General features: G+C 45.5%; 1 protein-coding gene across 1 annotated transcript; it reads left to right on the top strand.

Annotated features, from left to right (window-relative positions):
* Window positions 1-10,119: 10,119 nt before the first annotated feature.
* Window positions 10,120-12,617, top strand: LOC136473594 (gamma-glutamylcyclotransferase 2-2-like). The gene is made up of 9 exons (XM_066471251.1): window positions 10,120-10,319; window positions 10,534-10,670; window positions 10,771-10,847; window positions 11,434-11,490; window positions 11,589-11,645; window positions 11,733-11,773; window positions 11,865-11,936; window positions 12,031-12,110; window positions 12,281-12,617. Exons 2-9 carry the CDS (start codon window positions 10,562-10,564, stop codon window positions 12,442-12,444), a joined length of 657 nt encoding a protein of 218 aa, XP_066327348.1. The 5' UTR covers window positions 10,120-10,319; window positions 10,534-10,561; the 3' UTR covers window positions 12,445-12,617.
* Window positions 12,618-21,268: the final 8,651 nt, after the last annotated feature.

The raw sequence follows: 21,268 nt of genomic DNA, 5'->3' as shown, positions 1-21,268 counted from the left end.
GTGAGACCACTAGTGACAATCCACCAAAACTTAGGTCCCTTTGCACGAAAATGATCAAGCATGTGATTTTTCCATTGTGCAAAGTTTGTGCCATCGAAAATGTGTGAGTCACACTCAACATCTAGCCCACTAGACACCATCCTCTCGGGTCGGTGAAGACCACAAATGAGAGACCTAGCTCCGATATCACTTGTAAGGTCGAGATGGCGACTAGAGGGGGGTGAATAGTCATTTCTAAATTCTAATCGCACTGGCTAACCGAAACAAATGCGGAATTAAAACAATCGGTCTAGCCAAGACTACACCCCTCTATCTATGTTCTCTAGCACCTTACAAAGATCCTAATTAAGTAACTAAGGTGCGGGCAAGCTAGAGCTCACCTAATCAATTCTAGAAGCAAGGTCACACAAACCTATGCCACTAGTACTTTAAGCAACGGGGAGCTCCTACACATGCTAGTAAGCAAAAGCGCAAAGTCAACTAAACTCACTAGCAATGCTCAATAACTAAGGCAACCAATGCCAATTTAGAGAGCCCAAATACTTAGCTACACAAACTAAGCAATGTGACTAACAAAGTTACACAAACCAAATTAGCCACGCAAGGGAGCTACTTCTATGCTACACAAGCTAGAAGGTAACTAGCAAGCTACACAAGCTAACTAATTACAAAAGCAACTACACAAGCATAATGTATATGAAAGTAATTACAAGCTTGTGTAACGAGGATGCAAACCAATGGGAATACAAGGATGACACAATGATTTTTTTCCCGAGGTTCACGTGCTTGCCAACACGCTAGTCCCCGTTGAGACAAGCTCCAAGGTTGCCGCCGGTCCTCTTGCTAGTGGTGACCCACAAGTCACACTCTCCCATGTGGAGTGCTTACCACAAGCTCTAGCACTTGACCTGACCAGACCACTTGTCGCCCTTTGCGTCTTGCTTTACTAGAGTTGCTCTTTGCAGCTCCCACGGGGCGAGCACAATGCCCCTCACAAAAACTCTTCTCCGGAGCACCGCACAAGCTTCTTGCGGGCTTCAACGAGACCACCACCAAGCATCTAGGAGGTGGCAACCTCTAAGAGTAACAAGCACCACCGGCTTGCAACAAAATCACCTAGTGCCACTCGATGCAACCTCATGATGCAATCGCACTAGAATCGCTCTCTCAGGTAATCAGATGATCACTATCAAGCATATGTGAGATGGAGGGCTCCCAAGCACTACCACACAAGCACCAAGGCTCTAGTGTGCTTAGCTCTCAGCCAAACGCCAATCACCACCTCTATTTATAGACCCACGGGCTAAAATAGCCATTACCCCTTCACTGGGTATTTTTTGGGACGACCAGACGCGTAGGTCGTGTGCACCGAACACGTCCGATGGGGACCAGACACGTCCAGTCGCTACTTGACCGCCATGTGTCCCATTTAAACTAGCTATTGCTACCAACGGCTCTCTTTGACATGTTCGGATCAGGATGCAACCGGTGTGCCGATCAGACATAGGAGGGCCAGAGTCATGTCGAGTCTAGAGAGCTCCTAGAGCTACTCAACCGTGACCGGATGCGTCCGGTGTGACCGACCGGACACTAGGACAGGCAGCGTTCGGTCGAGTCTAGAGAGCTCCCAGAGCTGCTCAACTCTGACCTAGACATGTCCGGTGTGACCGATCGGACACAGGTTGGGCAGCATCCGGTCGAGTCCAGAGAGCTCCCAGAGCTGCTCAACTTCGATCTGGACGCATCCGGTGTGGCCGACCGAACGCGTCCCTATGTCTGGTCCACTTTGGACCAACACCAACACTCCATGTCACCACTGATCGAACGCAGCACAGTGATTGTTCTTCGTCTGGTCACTGCTACGAGTTAGAGTCCGGTCATTAATACCGGACGTGTCTGGTCACCATACCGGACACATCAGGTCACTCTGTGACCAGCGTGGCTAACTCCTTTTCTTCACCAACTTCTTCACCTTTGCAAATGTGCCAACACCACCATGTGTATGTGTGTTAGCTTTTCATAAACATTTTCCAAAGGATTTGCCACTCAACTTGCCACGCCACTAGATCCTAGCGACGATGCAAAGTTAGATCACTCGAGTGGCACTAGATGACCGATATGTAAACAAGTTTGCCCCTCTTGATAGTATGACCATCTATCCTAAACCCGGTCATCAACTTCTCTACACACCTATGACTGGTGAAATGAAATGCCCTAGGTTATACCTTTGCCTTGCGCATTCCATTCCATCTCCTCCAATGTCGATGCAACACATGCACCAACACGATCAACAATGATATGATCCACTTCATATCATCACATAATCATATTGGTTCATCGATCTTAACTTCACTTGCTTTTCACCGTTGCCTTTGTCCATCGGTGCCAAGTCTTGTTCAAGCTTCACCGCCACGCGGTCCATCGCTCCAAAGCCTCCAACTTGCCCTTCATGCTTGCAACCGGTCCATCAAGCCAAGTCATGTTTTGATCTTCTCCACCTTGATCACATGACTCAATGTCATGTCTCATATGCAATAAGCTTCTTCATCATCACATGTGTGAGCTTTGCAACCTCTCCACGCCATTTTCACCTTCATGGCATATGTTGCTCATACACATGTACTTGTGGACTAATCACATGTGTATCTCATATAAACACAATTAGTCCACCTAGGTTATCACTCAATTACCAAAACCAAACAAGGACCTCTCATCAGCCAATTCTTAATACATTCCAGCCATTATCATTGCTCTTCTTGGTCATCCTTGTGGTCTTCATGACTCCTATGCTCCAGTTGTCTTAATGGATTTCTAAGGTCATCATGAGACTTAGGAGAAAGAGCATAAGAGGGATTATCGGGTTCAAGGATGGGTTGAGAGATAGGTTCAGATAAGATATCTAATGTGGTCATAGAAGGGGAGAAGATAGGCACTGGCTAAATGAGTTGGCTCTCCTTCTATGGGTTCACTAGACATGCCATCCTTGTAATTCTTTCTAATGAAAATAAGGACGCTTTCTAAGAGATCCCTTCTTGAGAGAATTTGAATTATATTCGCTCGAAGGTCTCTTGCGGAACTAGAAGTTTAAGCTTTTCCAAAATCAGCATAAAAAGATCATCCTCACAAGAAATTTCAACAGGTGGAATTTCTTCTTCTTTTGGAGGATTTAGATTCTAGGGTAGTGATGGTTCAGGGGTTGATAGCTAAACCTTGGGATTGGAGTGGTTGTGATTTGTCTATCAAAACTTCCCCTTCTTGTTCAGGAGATGATTTCTTCACTTTCTCAGGGAGTTTATTAGGAATGCTAGTGCAATGAGTCCTTCCACTAATTCTATCAAGCATAAACCTTGCTTCACTAGCAGACAGACTGAAGGAAAGCTCCTCTAGAGGCTGCATCAAGGAATTCCATGGAATCCTTGCTAAGACCCATGTAAAAATGTTGAAGGAGCATTGGGTCTAGAATAGCAAGGTCCTGAGCCAATGATGATGAGGTCATTAAAATGATCCCACGATGTGCCAAGAGATTCTTCTTCTAGTTCTCTAAAATTTAGAACCTCTTTTCAAAGGCTGACTACTTTAGAGATGGGAAAGAAACGTAAACAGAATTTAGAGCATAATGTTTACCAATTCTCCTTGCATACTTCCTACGGTTTGACTTATACCAATGTTTACCTCTTCCCATCAAAGAGAACGGAAATAACTTCCATCTTTAGGTATTAGTCTAACATGCCAGTGATACACAAGCATGCACAGATCTGTGCAAACTCCAATAGGTGAGAGTATGGGTTTTCATTCGCCTTCTCCCGAGAAGGATTGATCTCGAATCATTTTTATAAAACACGAGCGTAGCTCATAGTCCAGGTGTTATGATAGGCTCTGAAGATTTTGGTGGCTCTAGGTATGCGCTCGTGGGTGCAGCGTATTGATAGATAGGAGTGGAATCCATAGTGAAAAGGAAAAGAATAAATAAAAATATATAAGATAAAAGGTTAAGCTAGGTTCATAGTTAATTCAGCAACCATTTCCCCAGCAACGGCGCCAGAAAGCTTGTTGGTATATTTTAATGCACATAGATAAATTCGCAAGTGTACAGATACCGCTATAGCTTTCATCTAGAAGTATTCCAAGTATCGTATCCACAAGAAAGCATGCGAGACTAACTATGGTCTAACTTAACTAAGGGTAGCAACAAGGTTAGGATAAATAGGAGCATAGAGAGGAAAACTAAGGTTCTCTAATTTTGGATAAGCTATGTCTTCTACTATTCAACTAGGGACATTACTAGGGAAAGACACCAGTAGAGGATGCTTTCCTTTGCAGCCGTGTACTACGTGCCCTTACAAATGGGAGGTGGACTACAGAGGATTCAACGAGGCTATAAGAGTCACCCTTGCGAGCTACCACCGATCCGGAATGCAGGATGCATCTACGATTAACCTAAGTCTAAGCACCACGCTTACACTTATGATTAATACTTTACTCCCCCTAGGAAGAGAATAAAGCACTCAAAAGAGTCGCAAACCTGATGAACAATATAAACAAGAAGCTTACTTAGATCAAAAGTTGATTACAAGAGAAATCTCAAAGGCAAGTTTAGATAGAACTTGGATCTGCCAAGGTACAAGCCATAGAGAGAGCACCGATAGGTCAGACACCTCCTCCAAACTCTTCCCTCACTCTCTATCTCACTATTATTTATAAGACTAGATCCTAAAGAGGACTAATCTTCTCTTGATAGCTGGCTCTGATCCTGACAAGAAGAATATGATTTAGGGTTTTAGGATGGCTCTAGGGAGGGGGGCAGGGGCTGGTATATATAGGCCGGAGCGTCAATTCTAGACCCTCGGATCAAACCGACTTGAAAGAACGGTGTAGATGCAATCTAGGAGGCGGTGGAGAACCGACATTCGAAGGAGGGGCTGATAGGTGGGCCCAGGGACCAGGCGGCCTATAGGTGGGGCCGGCCGGCCCCACATGGCAGCCGCCTGCCGTCTGTTTTGGTGGTTTGCCTTCTAGAGTCTTCCTACGCCAGTTTTGCTGTGGATAAACGTGATTTGCTTTGACGAATAGGTCCTCCTTGTCGGTTTTCTTGATAAACCCTGCTGAAAACACAGATTCACCAAAACTCGTGGAATTTGTCAGTTTAAACCCCTAAACCTATGTTGGCGATCATTTTTATGCATTTATACAAGTTATGTTGATGGTTTATGATTGATGTTAACGACCGTCAACAAACCCCTAGACCTATGTTCGGTGATGGAATTAAGTATATATGCAGGTCATATTGATGGTTTATAATTGATGTTAATGACCGTCAACAACGATGGAGTGCCCCAGCCGCGCCTCCACCGGCATCCACGACGGCGGCCACGCCTCCACCGGCCCCTCCCCTACTCCCCTCCTCCGTTGACGACTTCATCTATGGAGAAGAAGATAGAAGAGAGAATGACACTGTGGGACCCTGCCTATCATTCTCTAGGATGATTGGTTTGGGTAGCCTATTTTAGGTAGTACTGCTAGGAATTGGAAGCAAAATTTGGGTTGTAGAAAAATAGGTGGCTACCTAAATAGACATTTAGGTAGTCTGATTTAGGTAGTACTGTTGGAGATGCTCTGACTGACTAAGACTACACCGACTACTCTATAGTATATGATTCTTATTACTACGCTTGTATGATCAGTTATACCTGGTGATTGATTTGCTTCCTCTAGCTATATGATTTTAATATTTTTTATCACAAGCAAATTATCTAGACTTGGTCCCATCTTGTGGAGGTGGTGCTCCTCAAGGTGGTTTAGATGATGCACTGCTAGAATTTCTGATATTGGTGGTGAACTACATACTACTAGGTGTTATGAGGTTCAGATAGTAAAAGCATTTGATGCAGTATTAATCAATTCAAGGAATAACTATTTTACGCTTCTGAAGGAAAGAATCAAGTAAATAATAAAGTCTTAATTAAACCATAAGGACATGCTTTTTTGTTCTTTGTGTCGATTAATTTACATCTTGGATTCATTGTATAGTATGCTACCTAATACATGTGGAAGTTTCAGTCATATACTAAAGGAGGTGAATGGCCGTCTGCTAAAGGAGGCCACGGACTTTGTAGGATTCCTGGTGCCTGGAGAATAAGAGGGACTTTGTAAGGAGGTGGCTAAAGATTCCTCAAAAGCATAAGGATGCTTTCGACTGCCATCCATCTTCGGCCCTATTTGGTTTCTACAGACGCTCCTAAAATTTCTATCGCATCGAAAGTTTAGATACATACATGGAGTATTAAATATAGACTAATTACGAAACTAATTACACAACTCGTGACTAATTTACGAGATGAATCTTTTAAGCCTAATTAGTTCATGATTTGACATCGTGGTGCTACAGTAAACATGTGCTAATGACAGATTACTTAGGCTTAAAAAATCGTCTCGCAAATTAGCCTCCATCTATGTAATTGGTTTTGTAATTAATCTATATTTAATACTCTTTATTAATATTAAAAATTTGATGTGACATAAATTTTAGGAACGACTAAAGAACCAAACACCCCTCTTCCTATCGGCAACCACGGTCGCCCCAGTACACCTAATAATCTAGGGGATTTCCATGAGAGTCAAGGAGGTGGAGGGAGCAGTGCAGCAAGGGAAAAGAGGTGAGACTGTAAGAGGAGGACGATGAGCAGTGCTGGTGGTTACTTCTTCCTCGGCAGGAAATCCCAGCCTAGCACCGCCTCCCATGTACAGTTGGTTGACGCCAACGTTTAGCCAATCCCCAACTATGACTGTTTGTCGCTTTCTCCCCTCAATATGCTTTGCTTGCTTCTGCTCCTGCTTGACCCAATCTATCGATGAGTGTGATGCGTGTGCAGCTTGGTGGTTGTAATGAAATGCTTGGGATATTTTTAGTTTGGTTACTTCATAAGATTTGGGTAAATTACTCAAGACCCAAGTAATTAGATTTGCATTGTGCCTGTGCAGTGAAGAATGTCCCGAACAAGCATGTTGTTGTGTCCTTTTGAAGATGTCATAAAAACAGCAGAGTGCAGCTAACGTTCTGTTTTTCCAAAAACAAATTCTGTTTTCCTTTTTGTTTAAAATTTTCCCATGTTCCATTGGTTTTTTTCGTTCATGCTTTTTGGTTCATTTTAATTTTTCTACGTGTCTTTTTTCATCTTTCTTTTTCTTCAAACCGCCAGGTTATCATATAATAGGTTATGTGTGTAAAGTTTATAAGCAGTACATCCATTTGCAACGCAAGGGTATATTTGCTAGTAAAAATTATAAAGCTACACTAGTTCTATTTTTTTTTGTTGTTGTGAAATGTGGGTGTGGGGGGGGGGGGCGAGATGGCCCTGGCAGCACCCCTTAGCTCCGCTAGGGATGGCAACGAATCGAATTCGGGCGGATATCCGTGGGTTTCGGGTCTACGGGTTTCAGTTTTGGTTCTTGGTTTTTGCCAACGACTTTTCGTGTTTGGATACCTGAAATACTACGGGTTTGGAGCGGATCCTTAATTTCACCCATGGAGCTCCATCGAGCTCCGAAAGTTTAGCCCACTAGAAGCCCAACTAGCAACCCTAAGTATATAAGCCTGGAATCCTCACTCAATCTCTCAGCACAGACCCATCCCACCTAAGACCCGACGAGCGACGGCGGCTGGCGCTTATCCGCTTCCCCGCACCCCGGTCAAGGCTCAAGGCGCCGACGCCTCAGGCCCTCGCGTTTGTGACCTCGCCAACTCCTCGGCACGCCAGTCAGCAGTCGCCCACCCTCTCTCTTGGCCCTCGACGGCGGGTCCCTCACGGCGCTCGGCCCTCGACGGCGGGCGGCCTCCTCGTCCTCGGCGCTGCTCCCGTGTCCGCCAGCTGCCGGCAGCCGGCACCGCCGAGCACGCAGCGTGCGCCCAGTAGGGGTGGCCCGCCGTTGCACGCAGCCTGTGGGGAGGCGTCGAGGCGAGCACGCAATCAGATGGACTATGTATCTATTTTTCTGTAATCTGTACATGTTCTACATATTATGTGCATGGCTAGCTACTGCTTGCTAGTATTTTCATGGCTACATCTTGTTGAAATAATTTATATATATGTATCTGCAATCAGCTTTGTTAATTTATCATGGTCTGGAGTGCTGTTCTTTGCTGTTCTTTGTTAATTTGCTATAATATTTTTAGGTTTTGGATAATTCATTGGGTTTCAGATAATTCGTCGGGTTTTAGATATCTACGAGTTTTTAGTATCGGAGATGGATTTCCAACCCTTTGAGGCGACACCACCGATCCAAATCCGCCATCCTTTTGCTCCGCTGCAACCACCAACCATCCGACTTTGACCCGGTCGACGCGTGACAGTCGTGGCCGGCCTCAACCCCCGATGAACAGGCAGTCTGACCCCTCGTTCATTGAACTCACGCCTCCATGGCCCCCTAGCACCCAAACCTGTCCAGATCCATTGCACCTGCAGGTCGTTTGAATCCAGCGGCACGCCAGTATGTTAAACCCTTGCTCTCCTAGCCGCTATAAGCCCGTACCGTGTCCTATGCCCGGTCTGTTCGTTTGATCGTAAACGATTCTAAATTTTTAGGTAGAACAGTATTTTTCTCTCATACCAAATCAGCCAGCAGTAATAATTCATGATCGTAGACCCTGTTTGGGAGAGCGTTTCTGAGTCTCGCTTACAAGCTGAGCAGGCTTATCTGATAAGTCACGATCTGGAGGATCTACTGTATGAATAAGCTGGGTGTTTGACTGTCCTGATTATTTCTAATAGATTATCTGTCCTGGATGTAAATTGACCTATGTATCCCTGAGGCTAATGATACCTCTTTTTTTTATCAAATCAGAAGGGCAGTTACTAAATATGGAAAACACTAAAACCACACATAACTCATCCAGTCATCCAGATAACAGCTAAACACAGACAGTTACTGTCCCAATGTTTTGATGATCACCTGCGCATCGAGGAAGGAGCATGCGGCCTCGAGGGCGAGCTCAAGTGCCCAGAATTCGAAGGGCAGCTCGTCGCCCTCAGCGCGCTGGAGGAGGCGGCGCTGGAGCTCGGCGGCGTACTGGAGGACGTAGCTATCAAGGGAGTTGAGCAGGAGCACCTCGTCTGCGGTGATGACGCAGCGGATCTGCTCGAGGTTGACGACGATGGCGCGCTCGCAGCCCAGGACCATGGACGGGTACACGAAGAGCGGGTCGAGCAGGTGGAGGTCCCGGGCCGAGAGCTCGCAGCGCCACTTCATGGTGGCCTTGTCGATCTCCAGCGTCTGCACGGAGGCCGTGGCGGCCTCGACGCGGATCCAGCTGCGCGTGCCGCCGCCGCGCTTCTTCAGGTTGGGGACGTCCAGCCCCGCCGCGGGGTGATTGGCCGGTGGAGTGGGCGGTGGGGTCTTTTTCGTGGATGGGCCCGGGCGCTCGTGTGTCGCCAGATCCGGCACCGGCGGCGGTGGATCTGCCCTAGGGGAGGCCGCGGCCGGGCTGGAGAGGCGGCGGCGGGGATGAAGGGAGGCGGCGGCGGTGGAGAAGAGCGAGCGTCGAGAGAGAGAGCGTGCTCGGGAGGATTGTCATCGGGCACGGGCACTGGGATGACGGGACCGCTCGGGGTCGGGAGGGAGGAGGGGCATGGAGAGAAACTGCGGATCGTGATTTCGGAAAAGCGAGGTCGAGCTCGCGATTTCAGTAACGTTGCGGGCGACCAGGAGACCGCGGAAGCACGTTCACGATCAGGCACAGATCGCAGCGCGTTTATGTGGGATTATTTGCTTATTGGACTTAGAAGCTGAGCAAACACGGTCCCAAACAAGGATCGTATACGATTGTTTCAGCCCTAGCCAATTAGGCGGTCCCACTTGCGTGCCCCGCCACGAGAAAAAAAAAACAAGGGCCTCGTTTTCCTGCGAGATCCCGTGGAAAACGACCGGGCGCGGCAGGAGAGGAGTGGCCGCCACGCACGCCGGAGGCATCACGTGCCGGTGACCACCAGCCACAGGCCACACCGTCCTGATCCTCATCCGGGTCATCCCCTCGCTCGCTGCGCCGGGACCGGGACAGGCCGCGTGCCGTGTCCGTGTGCGTATGCTGGCGCCTGGCGGGATATAAAGGCGGCCCCGCGCCCACCGCTTCTTCCTCCCTCTTTCTCTTCGCCGAATCCCCAGGCGGGCAGGTCGGCGAAGAGGGCTGGTGAGGCAGCAGGGCTCGGGACGGGACAGGCAGAGGAGAACACAAAAATCCCAGATCCTTCCTGCCCGCCCGCCTGCCCGTGCCCGTCGGCGCGTCGTTGTTACCGGCCGCGCCATACCTCCGGCTTCTCATCATCCAGGTGATTGCTGCAATGGGGATTCTTTTGGTGGGGTCGGATAGGGATGCCGCCACTGCGTAATGCGGTGTGACGGTCGGATTTGGAGGGTGCTCTGCAAGCATTGGGTCGTTTTGGTGTTTGGGATTCATTTTCGGAAGGTTCTCGTCTTGCGGGTAGCACCATGGTTCGGATTGGGACTGTGAATTTGACTCTGTCTCTGCTTCTGTTTCTGCAGGGGAATCGGATACACAACAAGCTGCAGGATGGTGCTGTGGGTCTTCGGCTACGGGTCCCTCATCTGGAACCCCGGCTTCGACTTCGACGACAAAATCCTTGGCTTTATCAAGGGCTACAAGCGGACCTTTAATCTCGGTATGGATGTTTGTTTGCAGGCGCTTGCTTGGGTACACCCTCGTTGACCCGTACCTCAACCTCAACTTCCTCCGTTGTTTTGTTTTTTGTTCCCCTGCAGCTTGCATTGACCACAGAGGCACACCGGAGCATCCGGCGAGGACCTGCACGCTTGAAACTGACGACGAGGCCATATGCGTAAGAGACCACTTCATGTTTATCTTTATTTCCCCTGTTTTCAGTGTTCTTGTTGCAAAGATGAATTATCATAGCTTACTGCAGGTGATTCTGTACGCTTAAAATGGTATTGTACAACACTCTTCCCATCTTTAGGAGGCGAATTTATAGCATGATAAATAGTTACCCTGAGTGTCATTTCCATGACCATCTGAGTGATGAAACGGCCTAGGGAAGTTCTCACTTATTCCACAGCCAGTAGATATATGGACTTGTATATCTGACTTTAACACAACATGTAGAGTACTATACATTGCCTGAAACTCATGCGAGAATGCAAGATCAATGGCTGGCATCTGGAATCCACCCACAATTTCTCATCTTTCAAAAGCTCTAACCTATTTAGAGAGCATGCTTGGCCTGTTTGTATTCTACTCTTTTGTGTCAAACGCTTGCTGGGCACTTTTAGTTCTGACTTTTTGTTTCTGATGAATGTTGATATGTCCATTCCAAGTTCTTTCCATCAGATGCTACTCACATTTAACATTCCCATACTAGTTTCCTTGTATTGATCCTATTTACAGTTCAAACCTCTTTTTTTTGGCAGTGGGGAATTGCATATTGTGTCAAGGGTGGTCCAGAAAAAGAGCGAAAAGCAATGCAGGTGCACTGCTTTTCTCCCCTGTGTTTTGCAGTTCAAAAGAAATAACAACTATATTTGTGACACTAGAATTACACTGAAAGTTTACCTTGCCATTTCAGTACTTGGAGAGAAGGGAGTGTGAGTATGACCAGAAGATATCCATTGATTTCTACAAGGTATTATTTATTTGTGTGAACAACTAGCTTTGAACTAGTTTTTCTTTTTCTTTCAGAACTCTCATGATCCCTTGATGTATTGTTTAGGAAGGAGATCCCCTGAAACCAGCTGTGACGGGCGTCTTAGTGTAAGGATCTGAAGTTCCAAAACCAAAAATACCAATTCCATGCTATCCGTTGTTGTTTCTCTGTGGAACTCATAACTTGTTGTTCATGCAGTTTTGTGTCCACTCCAGATCCAATTGGCAACAAGTACTACCTTGGCCCTGCTCCTTTGCAGGATATGTCAAGGTGAGACATTGCACTCCTTTATTGTTCTTTTGGACATTCTATTTGATCAAGCATCTTATTCTGACTTTTTCTACAATCTTGTTTGCAATGGCAGGCAAATTGCTACAGCCAATGGCCCTACTGGCTATAATAGGGATTACCTGTTCTCAATGGAGAAGGCATTAGCCAGCATAAGTAAGAGAACCTCTTTTTATACTTTTTAAGTGTTTAACACTTGAATATCTGTCTGTTTATACCCATGTGTTACCTAAAATATGGTATTACCTAGGAGTAGTTCATGTATGCGCTTTCTGCTAAGTCAGGATTTACATACTATCAAATTGTGCTTATGCTGCCCTCTTCAGGCCACGAAGATGATTCAATCATAGAGCTTGCAGACGAGGTGAGGAAGGTGCTCAACAGAACAAAGGAGACCAAAATCACTGGTGCCAATGCTTCCCTGAAATCTCATGTGCCTCTTGTGCACCTGTCTGCGCTTCCAGAAGGCACCGTTGTGGACTCGAGATAGCAAGAGCCTTGGACGTTCGACCTTCTACTACCCGGAATTTACTTTCAGCTCTTGCATGTTTGTTTGTGGCCATCGTGTACTGATTTTTCCCTTTCAACGGTTGTTGTGAGGCTGTATCTTCCTGAGTGAAAAATGCTAAAGCCGGCACTAATAATGATATTAATTTTAACATCGAGGCCATATTGTCACTTAAAGTTCTCTGCATTTGAATTTCCTAATTTTAACCTTTTATTTGGTCTAAACCATGTGGCCTAAGTGCATGTTTGGTTTGTTTGGTTTCCAACCAAACCTTACCACATTTGCCACATCTAAGCTTATGCAAGTTTGATCGAGGTGGACAGGCATTTGGTTGTAGCTGCAGCTACAGCAAGAGTTCTTTTATGCCAACTTGGTCCCATGCGGCAATGATCCCAAAATATGTGGCAAGATTTTCGCTGTGAAGAATTTGGTAACGGTAATCCTAGCGCCCGGACGTTCGGCGCGTGAGACGAACAGAACGCTGCTCTCTTCCCAAACCCGCCCGCTCCGCCTTGGGAATAGAACGGAACCCGCCTATCCCCCGCGTCACCCTGTTCCCCAAACGCGCTCCTGTCCCAAGAGCGCGAAAATATTTCAAGTGCAACATCGCAAATGTATGGAAAAACTATATAGTGCAACATCGAAATATGAATACTGCAACATCAAAAATTATGGGCTGCAACATCGCAAAACATGTACTGCAACATCGAAAAAAATATATACCGGAACATTGAAAAATTATGTGCTGCAACATCGAAAATTATGTACTGCAACATCGAAAATTATGTGCTGCACAGTCAGAAAATATATACTGCAACATCGCAAAATCAACCATGAAACATGGAAAATGGGACCGTTCGGAAAACATCTATTGCAACAACCCAAAAATCCCATTGCAACATTTGAAAATCATCTGTTGTAACATAAAAAAATCCATTGCAACACGAAGGAAAAAACAAAGGGCGTACGAATAGCAAATGAGATGGGTTCGAGGTGCAGCATGCTCTAGCCCTGACCCATCGCCTCCGAGCTTGCCGGAGGGAGGAGGGAAGGACCACAGAGCTCGTCGAAACTGATGAGGACATCACTCCTTCGGATGTACCCGCTGATCCTCCAACCATCATGTAAGGTCCAATGACCCAGACTCGAATGCGTCAACTCAATTTAGAGGTGAGCTCGTTCTTAAGCGATTATTTTTATACTTTTGAGAATAGACTACTATCTAATGATGTTATCTTGCTTAGGAACATTGGAGAGGGTCATGAAGGACTTTGAGGACGTGGTGGAGGCGAAGATGACTAGCAAGGACGTCCAACAGGAACCGGAGGCCCGGTCCAACATCATTTCAAGTCTGCCTCAGCCTCCAGGACTAGTCTGCCTTAAATTGGTCACCTAGGGCGCATACGGACTCCGTTTTCGATGATCCACATATGGATGGAAAGCTAATTTGATAAGGAAGCCAATCCAAGTGGTCTCACGTTAAAAGCTCTTCGGAATCAACGGGAATCGTCAAAACAAGTTAGCGTCCAAAATCTGCTAGGGTGCTGTGACACCGTCTTTTGGTCCGTTGGACCATGTATCGTGTTTTGCCCTATTAGGGACGCGTCCAGGGGTCTTGCACGACCTAGAGTCTTTATAAACAGCCGCCCATCTGCAATTTGGTTGTGTTCTTTCTTGTTCTTGCTTGTGTTCTTCGTTGCACAGGCAGAGATTTGCCTTCTTGGCGAGGTCAACCTGGTCCGTGACTCGGTTGATAATCAGAGGAGCTGTGGTGCTAAGATTGCAGGGTTCGATCTTTCGATCTAAAGCCGGATCAGTGTGTCATTCTCCACCACAACGATAGTTACCTCTACCTGACGGAAGATCGGGATCCCCGTTCCCATTAAGTGGTATCAGAGCTAAGGTATATCGTTAGGTTCACATTTATTCCCTAGTTTGAGTGTTTCGCATTCGTCCCATAGTCCAGTGCCATACTCGTTTTTTCTATCCTAGAACCTTCCGCGCCATAGCCTTTGCATATTTCAGTTTCAGAGTCCGTCGTGTTGAGTTTGTGTCCTAGTCAAGGTCTTGTTGCTGGTTAGGTCGTGTTAGAGTCTAGTTCGTGTATTTTCCCCCATCGTTTCCATCAAATCTTTACTGTTGTGACCAGTTTTGTGCACATTATTCCTGTTTTGTCCTCTAATTCGGAGCCAATTCTTAAAACTGGTCTAGTTTTCGCATACGAACTCCGATTTTGACGTTCCATATATCAAAATCGATCAGAAAAAAATTTCGGATCCGTCCATCCTCGGCTCTGCCGGGGTCGAAGATTTTAAATTGGTCAAAAAGTGGTTACAAGATCCTCTTTTCGTGGTCACAAGGTTTGTGTCGATTTTGAGCAAGTTTTCTGAATTTTCCACAGGCCACGTCTTTCACTTGTTTAAGCTCATATTTTTTGTGGTTACTTCTTTTGTGCTCCTAAGTAAAAGAAAAATATAAAAAAAATAAAATAAAAAAGTCAAAATTTCCCAAAAAACAACGACAGCCCAAAAAATAAAAAAAGAGAGGGGCAAAAGACGAACAATATCTAGAGGAGCACATAGAGAAGACCAAAGTGAGCTGTGTTTGCGTGTGCTGTCTGGTTCCTTGTTTGTGTTACTGTTTTCATCCATCATACTTGTTTTCACACACCTGTCATCTTGCTATCCACCATACTTTTGTCACACACCTGGTACTTGGAATATTTTAGACCAGCAACAAGAACAAGTACTTTGGACTATAATTCAGTATTACTTTCTGTTACTGACTTATATGCCAGATATACATATTACTTTTTGTGTGCCTTCTAAGTTCCACAAACTCTTCAGATCAGTACAGAAAAAGGGCATTGCAATCTCGGTACCACTACCTCACAGGTAGCACGAACCAGCCACCGGTTGTACCACCCATTGCTTGCGTTGGTAAGAACTTTGTAAGAGTTTGGTAAGACGCTTCCACTTGCTGTGAAAAGTGACACCACTGCAACCACATAGTCATTTGGTAGGGATAACTTTCACCGTTTGTTCCTGTTTTTGTGTTTACAATGGCAGGAGGTGATCAGACTGGAGATAACAATCCTAAGGGTTTTAACAAGTGTGTCAGCCAAGAGCAACTACAAGCTATTGTAGAGGATGCCCAAAAAAGGATGAATGAGGCCATCACTGGCGCACTCATTGAACTCAACATTGGCAACAGTATAGAGAGATTGGACAAATGAATTTCTACGCTAACCGACAAGGTTACTGAGTTGGAAACCTTGGTGGCGGTCAACAACAATGACGTCTCCGGCAGCAACACCGATGGTCTCTTGGTAGAAGACACGGTGCATGATGCCGTTGGGAACATAGATCGAGCAGCCTTCCGACAAGCAAGATTACGACGACGTCTTCGCCACAACACGACAGGTATGGGTGGTGTCCACCACCATCAAGGTAATAATCACCATGTACCCGATGACCCTTATGCTAAGATTAAGTTCACAATACCATCTTTTTCAGGTCATTATGATGCTGAGGGATATCTTGATTGGGAGATGATGGTAGAACAAAAGTTTAGTACCCACCTTGTGCCTGAGCATCATAGAGTTTGACAAGCTACTAGTGAGTTTAAGGATTTTGCCATTATTTGGTGGAATGGGTTAGCTGCACAGGATGCTTTACCTGGTACATGGGAAGAACTTAAGGTAGCTATGCATGATCGCTTTGTTCCTCCTTCTTATCATAGAGACTTGCATAAGAAATTGATGCGTTTAGACCAAGGAGATAAATCTATACAGGATTACTATGGTGAGCTCCAAAAGAGATTGATGCGCTGTAGTGTTGTAGAGGGGAACGAAGATGCCATTTGTCATTTTTATTTGGGTTTGAGGCATGAGATTCAGGACATTGTTGATTATAAAGAATTTAACACTATCAACCAGTTGTTTCAGTTTGCTATGCTTACAGAAAAGGAATTGCAGGGGCGTGAACAGCAGAGCAAGAGCAAGGTCAGCACCACCACATACATGCCATGCTCGGCACCATCTTTGGGGCTGGCTAAGCCAACCACTTTTCGAGCGCCTCCACTAGCGAGCAAGCGACCAACAGCCTCTAGAGTTTCTGCTACACCTAAGGCAGCTCCCACACGACCTTCAGATTCTGGTAAAAATTCTTTGCAGGTGCCTACCAAGAGTTCCTCATGCGTTGCATCGACGGGACACACTTCGGGCATTCAGTGCCACCGCTGCCATGGCATTGGCCATGTGCAGAAGGACTACCCAAGTCATCGGGCATATATTGCTACAGAAGATGGTTACATCAGCACCTCTGACATTGAGGATGAAGAAGACCGAGATGCAAATGAGGAGGACGGCGAAGTCCTTGGTGACAAGGCCACGACGGCCTATAGGAGCATCATTGTACAGCGGGTGCTCAGCTCACAAGTCCAGCAACCTAAGAAGCTACAACGCCATAACTTGTTCTAGATTTTCTTCGTCATCAACGACCGTCACGCACGTGTCATTATTGATGGAGGTAGCTGCACCAATTTGGTAAGTTCTAATTTGGTCAAGAAGCTTGGCTTGACCACACGTCCACACCCACATCCATACCATATTCAGTGGCTAAATGATTCAGGTAAAGCAAAGGTAACACAAACTTGTAGAGTATCATTTTCTATTGGTTCTTATGTTGATTCTATTGATTGTGATGTGGTACCTATGCAAGCTTGTTCACTCTTATTGGGTCATCCTTGGGAACATGACAATGATGCTACACACCATGGTAGAAGTAATAAATACACTTTTGTGCATAAAGGAAAGAAAATTACTTTGGTACCTTTGACCCCTGCTCAAATTGTACAAGCTGATAGAGAATGCGCTGCTAGTTTGAATAATGTCTAATCTGAAAATCAGCAAGTTGCTAATTCTATTTTCCCACCTAAAAAGGATAAGTCTACATCTATTTCTAAGGCTGAGGGGATTAAATTGAAGGATGGTGTTATGCTTGCAACAAAATGTGACTTTGCTGAAATTTCTGATGATGATATTTGCTATGCTTTGGTATGTAAACGAGCTATGTTTTCGCTTGATGATATTGTTAACTCGGTGCCTCCTGCTGTCACTAACCTTTTGCAGGAGTATGAGGACATTTTTCCAGCTGAGATACCTCGGGGGCTGCCACCTATGAGAGGAATAGAGCATCAAATTGATTTGATTCCAGGAGCAACCTTGCCCAACCGTGCTGCCTATCGAACTAATCCCGAGGAGACTAAGGAAATTTAGTGGCAAGTCCAAGACCTTTTGGACCATAGGTATGTACATGAAAGCCTTAGTCCTTGTGCCGTTCCTGTACTTTTGGTTCCAAAGAAAGATGGAACTTGACGTATGTGTGTTGATTGTAGAGTCATCAATAATATTACTATTTGGTATCCTCATCCTATTCCTAGGGTAGACGACATGCTTGATGAGTTGTGTGGTTCTATAATTTTCACTAAGATTGACTTGCGAAGTGGCTACCACCAGATTAGAATGAAACTTGGAGATGAATGGAAAATTGCGTTTAAAACCAAATTCGGGTTGTATGAATGGTTAGTTATGCCTTTTGGTTTGACAAATGCACCAAGCACTTTCATGCGCTTAATGAATGAGGTTTTAAGAGTTTTTATTGGTCATTTTGTGGTAGTTTACTTTGATAATATATTGATTTACAGCAAGTCTCTTGATGAACATATGGATCACTTACGTGCTGTTTTTAATGCTTTACGTGATGCACGTTTATTTGGTAACCTTGAGAAGTGCATCTTTTGCACGGACCAGGTTTCTTTTCTTGGCTATGTTGTAAATCCACAGGGAATTGAGGTGGACGAGATGAAAATTGAAGCCATAAAGAGCTGGCCGGTTCCCCAAACCATCACACAGGTGAGGAGTTTTCTTGGTCTTGCAGGATTCTACCGCCGTTTCATCAAAGATTTTAGCACCATTGCTGCCCTGTTGCATGAGTTGACGAAGAAAGGAGTGGTGTTCCATTGGGGAAAGGCACATGAGGAGTCCTTTGACACTTTGAAGGACAAGCTTACACACGCACCATTGCTGCAACTTCCAAACTTTGGTAAGACTTTTGAGCTAGAATGTGATGCTAGTGGAGTTGGCATTGGAGGTGTTTTGATGCAAGATGGTAAACCCATTGCTTACTTTAGTGAAAAATTGCATGGCCCTGTTCTTAATTATTCCACGTATGATAAGGAATTGTATGCACTTGTTCATTCTTTAGAGACATGGCGTCATTATTTGTGGCCTAAAGAATTTGTTATTCATTCTAATCATGAATCGCTTAAGTATTTTCGCTCTCAAAATAATCTGAATCGTAGGCATGCTAAATGGGTTGAATTTATTAAATCTTTTCCTTATATTATCAAACACAAGAAAGGGAAGGATAATGTGATTGCTGATGCTTTGTCTAGAAGATATACATTGCTATCCCAACTTGATTGTCAGATTTTTGGTCTTCAATCAATAAAAGAACAATATGCGCTTGATCCTGATTTTAAGGATGTGTTGCTTAATTGTATAGAGGGACGTACATGGAATAAGTTTATGATCAATGATGGGTTTTTGTTTAGAGCTAACCGCCTATGCATTCCAGTTGGTTCCGTTCGTCTTTTGTTGTTGTAGGAGGCACATGGAGGCAGATTGATAGGACATTTTGGTGCCAAGAAGACAGAGGAGGTGCTGTCCACACACTTCTTTTGGCCAAGGATGAGGCGAGATGTAGAGCGGTACGTGGCTCGGTGTGCCACATGTCAAAAAGCTAAGTCACGGTTGAACCCACATGGTTTGTATATGCCTCTTCCTGTTCCTTCTACTCCTTGGGCTGATATATCTATAGATTTTGTGTTGGGTTTACCAAGGACTAAGAGGGGGAGGGATAGCATTTTTGTGGTGGTTGATTGTTTTTCTAAGATGGCATATTTTATTCCTTGTCATAAGAGCGACGATGCTGTTCATATTGCTGACCTTTTCTTTCAAGAAATCGTTCGCTTGCATGGTATGCCTTCTACTATTATTTCAGATCGCGACGCAAAATTCTTAAGTCATTTTTGGCGCACGTTGTGGAATAAATTGGGGACCAAGCTACTGTTTTCTACAACATGTCATCCCCAAACTGATGGGCAAACTAAGGTTGTGAATCAAACATTGTCCACCATGTTGAGAGCAATTTTGAAGCATAATTTGAAGATGTGGGAAGAGTGTTTGCCGCATGTGGAGTTTGCATATAATAGGATGGAACATTCCACTACCAAGGTAAGTCCTTTTCAGGTAGTGTATGGTTTTAACCCCCATGCTCCTATTGATCTTTTGCCTTTACCTACCATAGAGAGAATACATAGTGATGCTAGAGAGCGTGCTGATTTTATTCGTAAGTTGCACAAAACAACTAAAGCAAATATTGAAAGAATGAATGAAAAGTATAGAATTGCTAGTAGTAAAGGTATAAAAGAGATTAAACTTGAACCGGGTGATTTGGTGTGGTTACATTTGAGAAAAGATAGATTTCCTAAGATGCGTAAGTCTAAATTAATGCCAAGAGCAGCTAGTCCTTATAAGATCATTGAGAAAATAAATGATAATGCTTACAAACTTGAGTTGCCACCTGAGTTCGGGGTTAGTCCCACCTTTAACATTGCAGATTTGAAACCTTATTTGGGAGAAGAAGATGAGCTTGAGTCGAGGACGACTCCATTTCAAGATGGGGAGGATGATGAGGACATCACTCCTTCGGATGTACCCGCTGATCCTCCAACCGTCATGCAAGGTCCAATGACCCAGGCTCGAATGCGTCAACTCAATTTAAAGGTGAGCTCGTTCTTAAGCGATCCTTTTTATACTTTTGAGAATAGACTACTACCTAATGATGTTATCTTGCTTAGGAATATTGGAGAGGGTCATGAAGGACTTAGAGGACGTGGTGGAGGCGAAGATGACCAGCAAGGACGTCCAACAGGAACCAGAGGCCCGGTCCAACATGATTTCAAGTCTGCCTCGGCCTCCAGGACCAGTCTGCCTTAAACTAGTCACCCAGGACGCATACGGACTCCGTTTTTAGCAATGTCGTCATGGAGGCACCAGGGTCAGAGCCCCCCGAGCGCCAGGTTGGCATCAGGGTGCATCTGGATCAGACCTTCTAGGATGCGAGTGGATGGCTCATGAAGGTCATTGATGAAGACCCCATCTAGAGATAGAACCCGCCTGGTGGCCAATTTTGCAAGAAAATCGGTGGCATCGTTGTCCTTTCGGGGGACATGATGTAGTTCGATCCCTTGGAATTTATCCTTGAGCTTGCACACCTCCTGGCAGTATGCTGCCATGAGGGGGCTTTTGCAAGAGGACTCCTTCATGACTTGGTCGACGACCAACTCTGAGTCGCCATGGACATAGAGCCGCGTAGCACCGAGCTCGATGGCGATGCTAGCCCATTGATGAGGGCCTCATATTCTATGGTGTTGTTTGAGGCTGAAAAGTGGAGGCGGATCACGTAGCGGAGCCTGCTTCTATCTAGGGAGATCAGAACCACTCCAGCCCCTGAGCCGGGTGCCATTACGGACCCATCAAAGTACATCGTCTAGTACTCGTGGATGGCGTCTGGGGTTGGGAGCTGGACCTCCATCCATTCAGCGACAAAATCTGTGAGAGCCTGAGACTTAATAGCGGTGTAGGGATGTTCCTCATGTCGTGGCCCATTAGTTCGAGTGCCCACTTGGAGGACCGTCCCGCTGCGTCGTGATTGCAGACGATGTCTCCTAGCGGGTGTGA

This window comes from Miscanthus floridulus, chromosome 8 (genome assembly GCF_019320115.1).
Source record: "Miscanthus floridulus cultivar M001 chromosome 8, ASM1932011v1, whole genome shotgun sequence".
NCBI classification, from domain to species: Eukaryota; Viridiplantae; Streptophyta; class Magnoliopsida; order Poales; family Poaceae; genus Miscanthus; species Miscanthus floridulus.
This window is presented reverse-complemented; position numbering and strand designations above follow the sequence as displayed.

What these genes read in the sequence shown, in the direction of transcription:
- LOC136473594 (XM_066471251.1), top strand. Translation starts at nt 10,562, where the DNA reads ATGGTGCTGTGGGTCTTCGGCTACGGGTCCCTCATCTGGAACCCCGGC. An exon ending in AAGAGCGAAAAGCAATGCAG is followed by an intron (nt 11,491 to 11,588) that starts GTGCACTGCTTT and finishes TTGCCATTTCAG; the next exon opens with TACTTGGAGAGAAGGGAGTG. An exon ending in GAAGGCATTAGCCAGCATAA is followed by an intron (nt 12,111 to 12,280) that starts GTAAGAGAACCT and finishes TGCCCTCTTCAG; the next exon opens with GCCACGAAGATGATTCAATC.